Raw genomic sequence first — 14,556 nt, forward strand, 5'->3', positions numbered from 1 at the left:
ATATATATATATATATATATATATATATATAATGTTTACTTTCAATTTTTTGTTTGTTTATTATTTGAAAAGTTTAGTATAATGGATCTTTATTTATTAGTTGCGTAAGATAGGTTGTTTGAGCTTTTAATAGTCTTTTCTGCCTTCCATGAATTGTAAAATTCTACGATTCTATCTTAATTACTGTGAGATCCCACATGAATTGGAAAAAGGAACGATGAGCTCCACGATTCATCTCAATTACTACAAGTTCCCACATCAGTTGGAAAGGAGAACGAAACATTCCCTTACAAAGGTGTGGAAACCTCATCTCTCAGATGACACGTTTTAAAACTATGAAATTGATGGTAATACGTAAAAGACCAAAGCACACAATATCTATTAACAGTAGGATCAGGCAGTCACATTCCAAAATATCTCTATAATGTAACTGTATTATCTTCTCGTTTCATATAGGTACATAAAATGAAGGACACACAGTTCATGAGTGCCTTCTTGCAAACACTTTACAATTTGACATGGATATAAACACCTGAGTTCCTAACAAAAGGATAAGTATCTATTATACACGTTAGTATATCAGTACAATGATGTTTTGAACATCTTCAACTAAAAACAAACTCAAAGTCAAACAACTCTTGCTAATAGATAGTTCACTTCCTCTCGACTTTCTCGGTCTCTACGGACATTCTCGATTAGTGTAACGAAATATGTTTACCGATCTATCCGCGATTCGAAACACGGTCATATTTGAAATAGGTTTATAGAGCATGAGTCTCTTGTCTTCTCCTCAGAAAGATGATTGGTGAATCTGTATAATGTATTTGGCATAGGCATAGCAGGAAAAAACATATATCCGAGAGGGTGAAAGTGAAGCCTTGTTGTGTGTAGCTGTTCAACTTGCAGAGGAAGTTCGATCACGGTGGTGGGACGAGAGTCGGTGTAATGTCGAACTCTTGACAGATCTTCAATACCTCTTCGACCACGACGGATCTCCGAGCCCATCTTTCCCTTATGTCTTGGTGGTTCATTGTGTGTGACAGCCAAATTGACATGGCCAATTTGTCTGCACTATCTATATCCTTCATCAAAATAATTGGGGAAGGACACCAGTGTTCTTTGTCGGCTTCAATGAAACTGTAGAAGCAGCAAAACAGAAGAACAATATAGATAGTAATGACATATGTGTATGTAACGTTCTAGGTCCACCGTTAGCAGATATTATCCTAATTGGGCTTTCCCTTTCGAGGTTCCCCTCAAAGCTTTAAAACACGTCTGCTAGGGGAAAGGTTTCCACACCCTTATAAAGGGTGTTTCGTTCTCCTCCCCAACCAATGTGGAATATCACAATCCACCCCCCCTTTAGGGCCCAGCGTCCTCGCTAGCACTCGTTCCTTTCCCCGATCATTGTGGGACCCCCACCAAATCCATCCCCTTCGGAGCCTAGCGTCCTTACTAGCACGCAGTCTCGAGTCTACCCCCCTTCGGGGAACAACCTCCTCGTTGGCGCATCGCCTGGTGTCTGGCTCTGATACCATTTGTAACGGTCCAAGCCCACCGCTAACAGATATTGTCCTCTTTGGGCTTTCCCTTTCGAGTTTCCCCTCAAGATTTTAAAACGCGTCTACTAGAGAAAGGTTTTCACACCCTTATAAATAGTGTTTCATTCTCCTCCCAACCAACGTGGGATATCACATTCTATGTCTATGTCACACAGGCAGGAAGCAATGTTATATTCTTTACATTACAGCTAACATACCTTATGATTCTCTGTTTCATGGCCGTAATTTTCTCAAGTGGCGTCATTATATGGACACAGATTTGAATAAATTCGCCCATGTCGGGACTACGGTAGTGGTTGTGGATCACTTTGGTTGCAAGAACACTATTTGGGACAATAATCTTCAGGTTGTCGTGTCTCAAGAACACAGTAGTCAAGATGTTCATTTCCTCTACAACCATCTACACTTTTATTGGGATGGCAATATAAGGTCCAAGGTTCAGAAGAACAATAGTTATGTTATGTTAAAAAACAAAAAAAATGAGCACACCTGAATATCATCGATTTCACATCGATCTCCGACGTCGAACGGATGCATGACAAACAAGAAGATGATTGCTTCAAATATGTTCTTTAGAGTGTTCCCAAAAATGAATGCCGCAAGCACTATTTGAGAACTAATGTAGAGGATGACTTTTCTGGAGGCAATTCCTAGTAATATAATCCATAAAACTAATATAAAGATGCTGAATATGACATTCACCACAAGGCGAAGTCTATCAACAGCTGTTTTGGTATCATTCAGTGTTAAAGAAAGGGCTCTACGTTCTCTGAAGGCATTGACCTGGAAAAGAAGGATGTATCGTGATGTCAAATATAGGAGGCAAAAATGCTAAAACACTAAAACACGAAAACACTAGATTCGAAACAGAATGAACAGTATGTTGAGGATTGTTGGGAGAGGAGTCCCAACTCCGCTAATTAAGGGGTTGATCATGAGTTTATAAGTAAGAAATACTATCTCTATTGGTATGAGGTCTTTTGGGGAAACCAAAAGTAAACCCATGAGAGCTTATGCTCAAAGTGGACAATATCATATCATTGTGGAGGGTCGTGATTCCTAAACAGTATTTCAGACCTGACATTTAAACCATTTTGAGGCATAATTTCAGGCAGCTCATTAAAACTTCTGGCTACAATGGTTTTCATTATCTGAATGTAGAACTGAATTTCCCAACTAAATTCATAGCAGATAGCACTCAATGTCAGCCACTTCTTTATCACAAAAACTTCATTTATTAGTAGTAATGACAATGGCACTAACAAAAGAGAAGGAACAAGGAACGTTTTCTGAAACCAGTTCTGCATTCTTACCACCCAATTATTCAAGGCAGACTTGCTTATCCTCCGGCTCTCAGTTGCTCCCTCAAAGCGACTAAGTGTTTTAAGAACCTCTTCTTCTTTCATGAACCGCATTAAGTCGTCCAGGTATATGTACCTGCAATCATTTTGAAAGAACTACGTTATGCGACTATCGTGAACAAAACTTTAGGAACCTATTAAACACTTCTTAAAGTTTAGGAACCAAATAGATATAAGCATGAAAGGAACTAAACTTTAAATTGAACCTACAAATATTCGGTACGAAACTTCTAGTGCTTCCATTAGAGCCTAATGGTTCCCTACTACTATCAGAATCAAATGTCCAAGCAAAATATCAATAGGGAGGAAGAAAAGAAAAGGGAAAGGAGAAAACTACCAAAAGGTAAGATCCACAACACGATTCACTTAAAGGAATAGATAGAGATGTGATTAAGAGGATCATATACACACAAAGGAAGCAGAATATGAATGAAAACGACATACTTGAACCTGGGCCGAGCCACGTTCTGAAAAATCTTCTTAGCAGCAGCCCTTGCCTCGCGTTCACTTTTGATCTCGGTAGTAGTAGATTCATCATCAAGAGACGGCCCCTGTATCTGCTCATCCAGTGTGGTAATACTTCCATATCTAACTATTTTCAGCAACCTCTTCATATTCCAAGCAGATACATTCTTCGAAGTTAGCTTGTGCAAATGGTCAATATTTATCCCTTCACTTCCATTTTTGGTAGATACCCTTGAGAGTTTGGGATCTTTTCCACGCAAACTTCTCTGGCTCCCCACATTGCTTCTTACCCTTTCACCACTCTTTATAGAAGATAAAGCTGCTGCCCTTAGATCTGGGGGTACGGGAACTCCTGCACTCTGTAATCTTTGAACTTCATCTGCAATTTTCTTCTGTTCTTCCTCACTCTTCTGAAGCTCAATCCGTGGTGGCCCCGAAAGCGTCTCAATTACATATTGGTTAAACAACGATTCCTGAATTCGATCGAAGTATGTGCTCACATGGAAGGAAGATGCAAGCACCTTCACCATCAGGGTCTTAGCTAGCCAAATCAATGTGCCTAACAAGAGACACACTAAACTTTTCCTGACATAATCGAGTATATCGCTGTTGGTTTGATTCTTAACCCGCTTATCAAACAACAAATGCCAAGCGATTAGAACAAGGCCTAACCATAGACAATTCTGCACCGGCCTCTTAACCCCATAAACGAAATACAGAACCTTCTTACGCAAAAGAAAATTCCTCTCAATGAAAAATACTCCAATCCCAATCCCCCAACCAGATACCAATCGCCCACAAATCAGTACCAAAACCATCACCTCCCATTTCCATATACTAAATTCCCATAAGCTATTTTCTCTCAAATGACGAATAGAAAGTGTGCAAACTAAAGCAGCAGTGATTAGAAACAAACTGATCCATTGAAGCACAGTTAGAGCATCGAGCTTACCCCTTCTGAAATCGTCTGGAAAATCCTCCTCCAGAAAAGGGTCGTCCTCCTCATCGTCAGTCCTGCCGAGAAACCCTGATCGGAGCTGTCCCGATTTATTAACGAGGCCGGAGAGCCGGTCTGGTTCTGCCGGCGGATCTGTCAATCTCGACTTGCCTTTAGCCTTCAGCAAATGAGATTTCCTATGCAACGAAAGAGTGCTCTGAAAAGACAAGTTAGATGCGCTTCTCATAGCTTCAGCAACAGAGTCGTTCTGAACACCAGAGATGGAAGATCCGCGATGTTCATGGTGCGATTGATGCCATGACGGCTGACCTCTTTTGCTCTCTTCTTGCATTTCACGGAACTCTTTATACCGCCGTCGAACCGATTCATTGCTCGATATTTCAGTCGAGTCATGTTGAAACGAAACTTTAAGATCCTTCGAAGCCCGACTCAACGGCGAGTCCATCATCGGAGTTTTAGTCCTATCCAGCCGCAACTCCTCCATTTCCAGATCCAAATCCAAAGTCGTTTCGCCTCTAACTTTCTGCTTAAGAAGAAAATCACCAATCAGCTTCGTCGGCGGATCATCCGTACCATTCCCACGCCTCACAAATTCAAATCCCTCATTTCTATCACCACTATCACTCGCTCTCGCACCACTGGCCCAACTCGCACTTCCTCCAGTTCCAATTCCATCATTATTACTCCAGAAGTCATACCTAGATTCCCGCCAAACCTTCCCGCCATAGCCGGCAGACTCCTGTGATCTTGAGACAGCCGAAGAACCGCCATCATCAACCTTGAGAATGACGTCACTGTGTCCAGAAGGTTCGCCGTCGTTGGCTGGTCGACGAACCTTAAGGCGATTATGCTGATCAGAGGGTTGGTGATCGAGAAGAATGGGGAGCTCCTCCTGATTGATTTCGCTTCCAGCTCCGCCGGCAGAAATCTTCCTGGAATGCTTGAAAGGTCCATTGGGTTTGAGAGATTTCTTGAAGGAATCCATGAGTGATCGACGAGGAGGGAAAAGGGATTTGAAAAGGGAGTAAAAATGGTGGGAGAGAGATTTGCATGGGGGGATTTTAGTTTTTTTTTGTTGCTTCCAACTTCAAACAAACAAACAACAATATAATACATACACCACAAACAAATAATTTCGTTATGTAACGTCTTAACTGCCCATGGTTTCCGTTTGGCTTTTATATATATATATATATATATATATATATATATATATATATATATTCTAATTCAATATTTTTATAATTAAATTACAATTAAAAAATCCCGACCTTTTTCGTTTTATTTTTTCAAAAGTTGTAATATTAATATTTCATAAATGTTTAAAAAAACGGAGTATAAATTTGTTAATTTGTAGTGTTTGCCAAAATTGAACGTGAAAGAAAAGCGTTCCACAGTGACAGACTTTCAATTTCTATTAAAATAATATATTTGAAATGTTTGTGAAAGACTGCGTATAATATATTCATCTTAACCTTTTTTGATTTGGATCACTCTTATATTTATAGAGTTTGTGATCAGCCCACTCAATTGTAAGCAACATGACACAACCCATGATTAAGGAGTTTATTTCTAGTATATCTCTCTTGTTCACGACATGCTATGGTGCCGAAGTGGGCAGTAATGGATAGAGTTTGTATCATTACGAAACAACAACTGCATCTAAATTTGTTCTACAGACTCAACAATTCATTCATAAAAACAGTTTCAACCAGTCTCATATGCATTATTTTTTATTATGATCGAAATATTTGCTAAAATCTATGTTTCGTAAATTTGATTAAAAATTTATTAATTTTTAATCTAAAATGTGCATTTTTTTCTATTATGATAACCTTCACAACGTTTTTTTTTTTTTTTTTCTCTTTTTTGGCTAGTTACATCATCACATGTTTACTCTTGGATTTTTTTATTAAGTTATAAAAGTGTCCTCAAAATAGGCATATGGAATAAGTTATAATTATCTCTAAATTTCAAATTTTCTTTATTTATTCGTGTGCATCAGATTTGATCTCAAAAGTAACAATTTTAAGCCCAAAATTCATGTTTGATTTTGATTTTTTTTTTTTTTTTTTTTTTTTTTTTTTCATTTTCCAAGCTCTAAATAAACCAAAATTTTGAACAATTATACACTATGTCATATAGCACAAACCGCACAAACCAAGATCCGTGATACAAAAATCAACCGACTTACATGCCTCTCCCAACATGGAGGATGAGAACTCATGATTTGATTTGCTAGCTTGAATGCCTAGATGATGTCAAGAAGTGAAGGTGAAGAAACGACTGTCAACCAACTCTTCTCACCCAAAAATATGGCTCATTTAGGAGCAAATATGCGACCTATTTTTGAGTCAAGTCAAGAAGTGGGTTTCTTCATATGGCTTTCAAATTTAGTTTAGAGTGAGAGGATTGAGTGAATATATATAGTATTGCCAAGTACAAAGCTTCCAGAAAAAGACCTTACGGAGAAAAATCAAAAGCTGTATAAAAGTGTTTCTAAAAATTCTTATTATAAAAGTTGCGAATCATCACAACTATCAAAAGTTTAATGGAAGAAATGAGAAAAAAAACATAAAACTTCGGCAATGGGGGGGGAAAATAATTAATCGGTTAGAAAAATTGATAGAAGAAAAAAAAATGAAGGAAAGTAAAAGGGGTGAGGGCAAATTTACTATACATAGTGATGATGACGACGGCGACTGTAAAATTGGCAACGCTCTTCCTTCTCTTTTCACTTCTCATTGATGGTTTCGTCTCAACACAGAAAGTAATCCTCCACTCTTCTCCTTTCGTCGTTCGTCGCCATCTTCTGCAACCTGCAAACAAAACATTACTATTTAGATGCTTTAATGGAAACTTTCTTGGATATGATAATTATTAAATTTTGCCAATTAGAAGTAATGAATTTCCATGGGTCAATTACGTATTATACATCAATTTCTTGTTAACAAAATTAAGCAGTTTTTTAAAAGAACTAAATTGAAGAATATCCAAATATTAACTAATATTATTTGATAGAAACTTGGGCTACATATCTTTTATTCATTTGTCCAATTTGTAATCAAACAAACGAGGTCACATTTAATAATCTTTCGATTATTTTAGAGATTCAAAATTAAGCTTATTTATTTTTGTTATCTATTTTTTGAAAATGTTTTCAAAATCCCAGTCACATTTTAAAAACTAATAAATGTGGCTTTTTAAAACCTTAAACACAATTTTAAAAAATAAATAACCTAATAGTATTAAAATTAAATAAAGGAAACATTATTTTTTAAGTAAATATAAAACTGCAAACAAGCAAGTATAGAACTTACTTCCTTAGTTATCTGCAACAATATGTCGATAATTTCAGAGAAGTCAGGCCTACATGAGGGGTCTTGTTGCCAGCATTTTTCCAGCAACTCAGCCAGCTTCGGATTAGTGTGCTTTGGAATAATAGGCCGTAAACCCTGAAAAAAACATGCATGGCCGATTAGACTACTAATTTATGGAAGTAATATGCTTAATTTTATGGAATAAAATTGTACCTTTTGTACCACTCCGACTGCAGCTTGTAATGGGGTTAGGAATTCATAGGGTAGCTAACAAGCAAAACAGACGGCCATCATTTATAGGAAAGGAAAAAGAAAGCTAGGAACTATGTTGCAGGGAGAGGGAGAAATGGTGGATCGCCATTTATTTATCGTACCTTTCCAGTAAGCAGCTCCCACAAGACAATTGCAAAACTGAAAACATCAGCCTTGTGATCATAGGGTTTGTGTTCAATAACCTTCAATACGAAGTAACTGGAGTAAGAAGATGACAATATGAGTTTATTATTTATTTCCAAAAACTTTCAGCTAGTTTTTGTAGAACGAATGACTACTTGGTAGCAATATACTAATTTGATTAGAATCACAGGAGCCAGAATATTCAGATGATAACAGGCTAACGGTGTACGGTGTGCACGGGATTGAAGGTTAGTTTCTATAACTCGAGTACCAAAACCCACAAATATTCGAGCATGTAATCTGTGGTTTGTGCCAAATAACATGCTAGAGTGGTATGGGATAATGCCAGGACCTACAGTTAACATATTGAATCTCCATATTCCCATGAATATACCTCAGGAGCCATCCACCGATATGTCCCAGTTTCTGCAGTCATGACTCCTGATTGAGCTTTCACTCTGGCGACGCCGAAATCAGCAACCTTGACAACCTGTGGGTAAGGTGGTGTGAGAGAGATGCACATATTCAGAATAACAAAACAAATTGAGTTTAAATTATACAATTTACACATACAACTACATCTACAATTATCAAGCTTTTGAATCTAGAGAAATTTGCAACAACCCATATTACGAAATAACATCGAGTGCAGCATGAATGACATCAAAATGAAGACCGGAAAGAAATTGTTCTTACTTCATTTTCATCCATCAAAAGATTGGCGGCCTTGAGATCTCTGTGAATGATATTATTTTGGTGCAAGTAGTTCATTCCCTTAGAAACATCAATGGCTACCTTGAGCAAGGATGGAAGCCTAAAAGTGCCCTTTTGTTTATGTAGATAGTCATAGACACTACCACCAGACATAAACTCTGAATTGAAGAAATAGAAAAATGGCTTCAGATTAACCCCAATAACTAATGTATGCTGGTTTATTCAGTGCAATAGGGTTAGAAGAAAATTTAGGGAAATATTCGATTCACCTGTTACTATGCACAAGCTTGGAGGTTTAGTACATGCACCTATAAACTGTACGACATTCTTATGCCTGACTTTTCTGCGAGTCACAAAAAAGAAAAAGTTCATCAAGGTTAATAACATGGAACTCAGTATAAAGCAGGCTAGCTCAACCTCTCCACACATCAGTAGAATGAGAAAGTGAGAAAAGACATTGAAAAGGGGGAAAGCAAAATAAGAGTACTTTGGAGGGATATTTATTTTCTAAAAACAAATTCATCAATGACACAAATTAACTTGATGTGACAAGTAGCTAATGAAGCGTTCAAGAGCACTAATTATAACTGGAACCAGATATTCAGCCAATTATATACTTCCCTCCATTTCAAAATCTGCGTATCAAAATTGTAAACCATCCCTTATGTTCCTTGCCTTTCATTCCTCTCCAATCAGGAAACGATTGGATCCATTTCAATCACAAAATGAGAGGAATTTATTGACCTCAAAGAAATGATAATTCCAATGTCATGAATGCTAAGAAAACCAATCAATCAAAATCAGCATAAAATATATGTTAGATTATGAATAACAGATTAACAATATCCGACCTACCTCATAATGTACACCTCCTGGGCAAACTCACTTTGCATATCTGAATCTACGCGTTCAGGTTTAAGGACTTTAATAGCGACTTCCTGACTGCAGTATGTACCTTTATACCTGGTTTTGTTGACAATGATATTTAGGCTTTACATAAAATTGTACCAAACATATACACATAAGAGAGACATGGGGAAACATTTCGGACTTACAGATCTCCATATGACCCAGATGCAACTTTATGCTCGAACTTCAGATGTCTAGGATTAATTTCCCATACATCAGTCCCATCCGTGGGAATTTCCACACGATCAGGATCAGGTTTAATTGATATATCCCGTTCCCTTATTGAAAAGGATTTATGATTTGGCCAAGCCTTCCTCTGAAAAGAGAAAAAAAAAAAAGAATTCCAAAGAGAAAGAGAAACATTGTCTACATGAGTTGACAGGGAAAATAATCATAAAAGAAATTGGAATCTAGATGCACTATGTTGATGTAACCAATAATTAGATAAGGAGCAACCTCAACCTGTATGATTTCCTTCTCTATCGCAGCCTTCAATCGTTCTGTTTCCTGTTTCAATGCCAAAATACAGATTAGATTTGAGCATTAGTTAAAATTACAGCTTGTATGTACAGTATAGAAAACTATTCAAAACCACAGTTATCCTTACCTTCCCGACCAATATTGCTCTCACAACATTAGAAAAGGACGAATATTAGAGGTTAAACATTTATTGGCACCTATATATTGCTATACATTAAAAGAGGTGGACTTCACGGCATTACACTTTCACCCTTAACATTTTCACAATCGGAGCTCAAGGTTTAAACACAGATAGGTCTTTCTGTAAGGGAAAGGAACAGAGCAGACCAATATGCCTTATTACATATATTTTTTTCCTTTCACTTTGGAAAGAGAAGATAGAAAAGAGAAACTACATTACAGCTCAAATGTACCTAAAAGAATAATATACCTCATAGGGCCAACCATCAACTACAAAAACGTCCAAGGAGTAACCATCAACAGTGGAAAATGCATGTGCCTCCTGGATGTTCAGACCAATCTCCGCAAGCAAGGAAGTCAACTAAAAATATACAAAAAGAAGCTGCAGCTCAGCACAGTAAAAGATGTCAAGGTAAGAGATTCTGAAACTGGTTCACACGCTTTATATGACTAGTCATTAGCAAGGTCCAGTTTCAAGTGAATAATCTATTGATACATCTCATATATATATAAAGTACCTATTGATAAGAGCTTCATTGTAAGATCAACTAAGAATGCTACCCTTTATTACTAAATTAATGGACATGACTGGCTTTCATAAAAGAGGTTTACATAGTGCCTAAACTAGTAACTCATTGACAGGACCAAAGGTGACTAGCATAAGAATACCATGTGCCTAACATACACACATACTCTTCTGAAGAGGAAACAAGTCTATGTGAGATACCTGACTGAGAAGTTTTGGCTTGTCATCCGTAGAGAAAGTTATTTCATGCATTGGCCTACATTATTTACCAAACCAAAAGAGAAATAAACGCCAATCAAATGCAGAAACCTTCGATAGAATGAGGAAAAAGTGATCAAGTTATAAAAAACAGTTAAGTTTCAATAAATGATATTTCCTCTCACAGAATTACCTGTACATGTATGAAACAGATGGACCTTTTAAAAAGAATCAGATCATTTGAAGTCAATAATTAAATAACTAAAAAAAACAGTAAATTCAGTAAAACTATACTTGTTTGATTCATTATGTAAGGGAACAGTGATTACCGGAAAGATTGTGTTTTGGCATGTATGGAATGATCAACCTCCTGATCCTGAGCGTTATTAGCTTCAAGGGCGAGGGCTTCGAGGTTGGGAGATGACCCAAAGGCAGGTGGTGGATGTATGCTAACAAATTATAAAACCATCCGAAGATTCCATGCATTAATAAAAAGATAATAAATATTAAATCAACACTACAGAGAAATAAGATGTGATTTAACAGCTTGAATTTCAAACACAATAACATTGCATAAGTTAACATAATCAGAGATTACTGACAGTAATCATACAAGAATATAAAGAAATAAAAGCATACCTCTGCTTGCTCGGTAAATTTGAAGAATTATGATCTGTGTCTTTTACAGGACAGGAATCAGCAAAATCAGCTGAATTCCCATCAGAAATGGCTTGGACCTAGAAGAATGTGATTGATAATATTAATTTACTGAAGATGCACCAAAGGAGAGTAAGGTGGGAAAATAAAAATGCCCCCACATGTAACTATTCGCAATCCTTAAGAATATAAATTTTAAATCACGAAATAAAAGCAAATAAGTGACATCGATTCCAGATAAGCGTTTAAATTCTAAATGAAACAAAACTTCCTAACTCAATCATAAAGAAAACTTACAAAGATAAACAGCCATATGGATTTTTTTTCAAAAAATAAAAACACGGATACTATGTGAAAAATTCAGCCAAAGAAATTTGCAGCAGAACTTCAGAAGTCTAAGATTACAATAAAAATTTAATTGGCCTAGTGGTCTAGAATGCTGGTTTCATGCTTCAAAATGCCTAGATTCAATTGCTTTATTTATCTTTGTTAACGTAAACACTAACATACCATATTAATGACTTAACGAACCAGTCATAAGGTGAAAGCACAGTAGATGAATCAATTTAACCTATTGTAGGATTACTATTATTTTTTCCTAATTTGCAGTAAGGCCGATAGAAAATAAACGGTTTTCCATCCATTACAAAAAAGAAATGACCAAATAATCTGATAATGGTACATAAATAACTGTTGGTCGTTCATCAATGACCAGAAAACGTTCTATGCAGGATATATACCATCCAGTAATCCAGTCCTAAACAACAAAATGCACACAACACTACGTTCTTGACGTGTCATGATTGGAGAAAGGGGAAAAAGGGAAAGCGCTCAATGACGCTTGCTCACCTGCACCAGGCGAACTTCAATTGCAGGTCGATTTGCAGGATCGTGAGCACATTGCAATAATCTTTTATGCATGAGAACATCTTCTGCTCTCTCCACATTTACATCGAGAGCATATCTGCAGAGCATTGAATCTAATTGATCAACTATTTGTCAACCGAACGAGGCGAAGAAAAAGAATACGGGATACACAAAGACTAAACGGCTAAATTCAGGAAGGGTTGAGGACGACCACAACTTGCATTGCAAACAGAAGCAATAAAGCAATAAAGAACTTTCAAAGCAAACTAACATCGTATCTGTTAATTCAAGAGAGCAAGAAAACAACTGTCGACTCGCCAATATCAATAACTCAATCCGCTCGTCTCCACTCCAAAACTGAAAACCTGATCCGATTCGAATCCAATAATGATGATTAAAAAAAAATCCAAACAAACATGCAAAAACAACATTGATTACCAACAAAAACGAAAATACATCGCAATCCAGAAATCAACAACCGTCAAACCAGCACGCAAACAAGGGATTGAAGAAAAACGAGAATCTCGATCAAGAAAATGCGATAAACAAGTCAAAACGATAATAAAGAAGAAATGTAGGAGAGAGTACGGAAGCAAAGAGTAGGTTAAAGATACCGAGTAGGAAGGCGATTAAAGTGAAGCCATAGTTCGTCATCGAAACCAGGCTGAAGCGTCTCCTCGTTGACGGAATCCTTCAGACGGCGAAGAACTTCATTGTAGACCTCAAACTTCTGCCTCTGTTGCCGAGACTGCGCCGGCGACAAGGAGCCGTACGCTCTACTTCCACAGCTCTCGTTATCCTCCATAACCATTAGGGAAAAATGCAGAAAGCAAAAGCCAAAGAGAATAAAATGCGACAAACTTTCGATCTCTCTTTCTCTCTCGCTTTCGTTTACAGACGAAGGTTTTACGTGAAAAAGCAAAACAACGGTTGATTGTGAGAAAAGAAACCCAAAACCAGAACCAAAAACGGTATTTATATGAAGTCACTGGTTTAATAGGGCGAGTCGCGGATTCAAAACGGAAATTAAATTAATTAATTTAATTAAATAATTAACTATAAAAAAAAAAAATCACAATACAAAAGGTAAGTCCCTCAATTCTCTCTTATTTTTTTTGGTAGCTAATTTTAAAAAAAATTAAAATTAAATATATTTACCATAAATTGATTTATCTCGGGTGACCTAAAAACAAAGTTAAGTTAGAACAATCTTATGTCAGGTGATCTCTCCAAATGACTTTTTTTAGTGAGAACAAATGATACTAAAAGTTTAGGGCTCTCGATTTTCCATTATAATTTAGTTTTATATTTTTTAAATAAAAAATCTGCCCTTTAAAATATTGGACTAAAATTTGAGGGGTCTATTTTATTTTATTAAAAAAAATATATATTTATAAATAATTTAATTTTATTTATTTTAAAGAATTTTAATTAAACCGGTTTTGCGGAAGCGGAGGGTCAGAGCCGAGGAGGATTCTACTGCTAATCCGGCGACGCCTTTTTTCATTTTCAATTAAAGAGGAGGAAAATTGGTATGCGGGGAGGTGTACAGTTGTTACCAGGAGGGCGAGCACTTGGCATCTTGCTGGGCCCAAGTAGAAAATGGCTTTTTTGTAAGGGTCTTTCTGCAAAAAGACAAATAATACTATTTTCGTCCTATTTGGAGGGACGTACAATTGATGATTTTACATTTATGTTTATTATTATTATTATTATTATTAAAATTTTAAAATTTAAAAGAATTTTTTTAAATGACATTTTAAAAGTCTTAACCATATAGGTTAGTCAAACAAATTAAAGCATACTTTTAATTATCCCTTTTTTGGAGCAATTTTTAATTACTTTAATTTATTTTTTAATCTCAATAAAAAATTAGTTAAATTTCTAAATTTGTGTTTAGAAAATCATTTTTCTAAAATTTTAATTTTTATGTAATATTTTTTCAAATTAAAATAATATTATT

General features: G+C 36.3%; 2 protein-coding genes across 4 annotated transcripts; both read right to left on the bottom strand.

Moving 5' to 3' along the window:
• Nucleotides 1-415: 415 nt before the first annotated feature.
• On the bottom strand, nt 416-5,402 carry LOC111486413 (mechanosensitive ion channel protein 6-like). The gene is made up of 5 exons (XM_023133539.1): nt 3,368-5,402; nt 2,876-2,999; nt 2,052-2,345; nt 1,760-1,962; nt 416-1,137 (listed from the first exon to the last, which is right to left on the bottom strand). The coding sequence occupies exons 1-5, from the start codon at nt 5,329-5,331 to the stop codon at nt 918-920; spliced, it is 2,805 nt and encodes a 934-aa protein (XP_022989307.1). The 5' UTR covers nt 5,332-5,402; the 3' UTR covers nt 416-917.
• A 1,422-nt stretch (nt 5,403-6,824) lies between these two features.
• LOC111486446 (serine/threonine-protein kinase STY46) lies at nt 6,825-13,543 on the bottom strand. Of its 3 annotated transcripts, none has more exons than XM_023133609.1 (16): nt 13,208-13,543; nt 12,576-12,690; nt 11,709-11,806; nt 11,399-11,518; nt 11,073-11,127; nt 10,596-10,706; nt 10,142-10,192; nt 9,832-10,001; nt 9,632-9,739; nt 9,046-9,119; nt 8,759-8,934; nt 8,457-8,552; nt 8,041-8,121; nt 7,880-7,933; nt 7,667-7,801; nt 6,825-7,165 (listed from the first exon to the last, which is right to left on the bottom strand). In XM_023133609.1, the coding sequence occupies exons 1-16, from the start codon at nt 13,402-13,404 to the stop codon at nt 7,088-7,090; spliced, it is 1,719 nt and encodes a 572-aa protein (XP_022989377.1). In that variant the 5' UTR covers nt 13,405-13,543; the 3' UTR covers nt 6,825-7,087. The 3 variants fall into 3 exon arrangements, 2 of the variants coding, with proteins under 2 accessions (XP_022989377.1, XP_022989376.1); XM_023133608.1 differs by having other exon boundaries at nt 10,148-10,192; nt 13,208-13,519; XR_002718881.1 differs by lacking the exons at nt 6,825-7,165; nt 7,667-7,801 and having other exon boundaries at nt 7,899-7,933; nt 8,041-8,137; nt 13,208-13,519.
• Between the last annotated feature and the right edge of the window lie 1,013 nt (nt 13,544-14,556).

Source organism: Cucurbita maxima, unplaced genomic scaffold, assembly GCF_002738345.1.
Source record: "Cucurbita maxima cultivar Rimu unplaced genomic scaffold, Cmax_1.0 Cma_Scf00011, whole genome shotgun sequence".
NCBI lineage: Eukaryota > Viridiplantae > Streptophyta > Magnoliopsida > Cucurbitales > Cucurbitaceae > Cucurbita > Cucurbita maxima.